This window comes from Opisthorchis viverrini (genome assembly GCF_000715545.1).
Source record: "Opisthorchis viverrini unplaced genomic scaffold opera_v5_487, whole genome shotgun sequence".
NCBI lineage: Eukaryota > Metazoa > Platyhelminthes > Trematoda > Opisthorchiida > Opisthorchiidae > Opisthorchis > Opisthorchis viverrini.
Window position 1 is genome coordinate 58661 of NW_008752141.1, and position 627 is coordinate 59287.

At 50.2% G+C, this 627-nt stretch overlaps 1 protein-coding gene across 1 annotated transcript in view; it reads left to right on the forward strand.

Annotated features, from left to right (window-relative positions):
* Positions 1-215: 215 nt before the first annotated feature.
* Positions 216-627, forward strand: part of T265_11329 (hypothetical protein) — a gene marked incomplete at both ends in the record, with an annotated part of 51957 nt that continues 51545 nt past the window's right edge. The window contains one exon of the mRNA XM_009177957.1: positions 216-290. Coding sequence (XP_009176221.1) covers positions 216-290 — 75 coding nt within the window. The remainder of the gene's footprint in view (positions 291-627) is intronic.

Below are 627 nucleotides of genomic sequence, written 5' to 3' on the forward strand. Positions count from 1 at the left end.
ACGATTTTGGCTGGACTGGACCGCAAAGGTAGTCCCGGATTTCAGTAACAATTAGGATATCTGTTTCCAGTGCCCGTTAGTATCCGGCATCGTAGCATCTGGGGGGTTCAGGAGCCGGCTCTTCGGTAGGTTTATTTGAGTTCTGGATCAACTAGACTCTCAGTGAGTGCGGGTTTTGCACACAGGCACAATGACAAGCAGCGGCGCACATGTGCATGGCCGAAGTCCACGCTGGTATCGCAGCAGAAGCGGGAGGCAGTGATAGACTATCACCACCAGAGGAATTGATGGTGATTCGAGACTAGTTTGTTGGTGGACACCACGTTTTCAGCTGTTTTTTTGTTGTTTAGGAAATCGGTACTGCAAAAGAACAGTCTACGATCGGCACACATCTGAAGTAAAAGATTCCCGTTATCCGTGAGTCTCTTATCCAACTGGGCCTCAGCAGCCCTTAGTCTGGACGTCATAAGGACTCTTTTTGGCAGAATCAGAGCTAAGGTCAGTTAGTGTTCGGGGACCAGCGGTCCCTAATAACCGAACATCACATCATTTGGACGCATGTGTCACGTGCAGGACACGGGCCAGACGTAGGCATGTCCTGATTGGTCAGAATGTCAGCCAATCCGG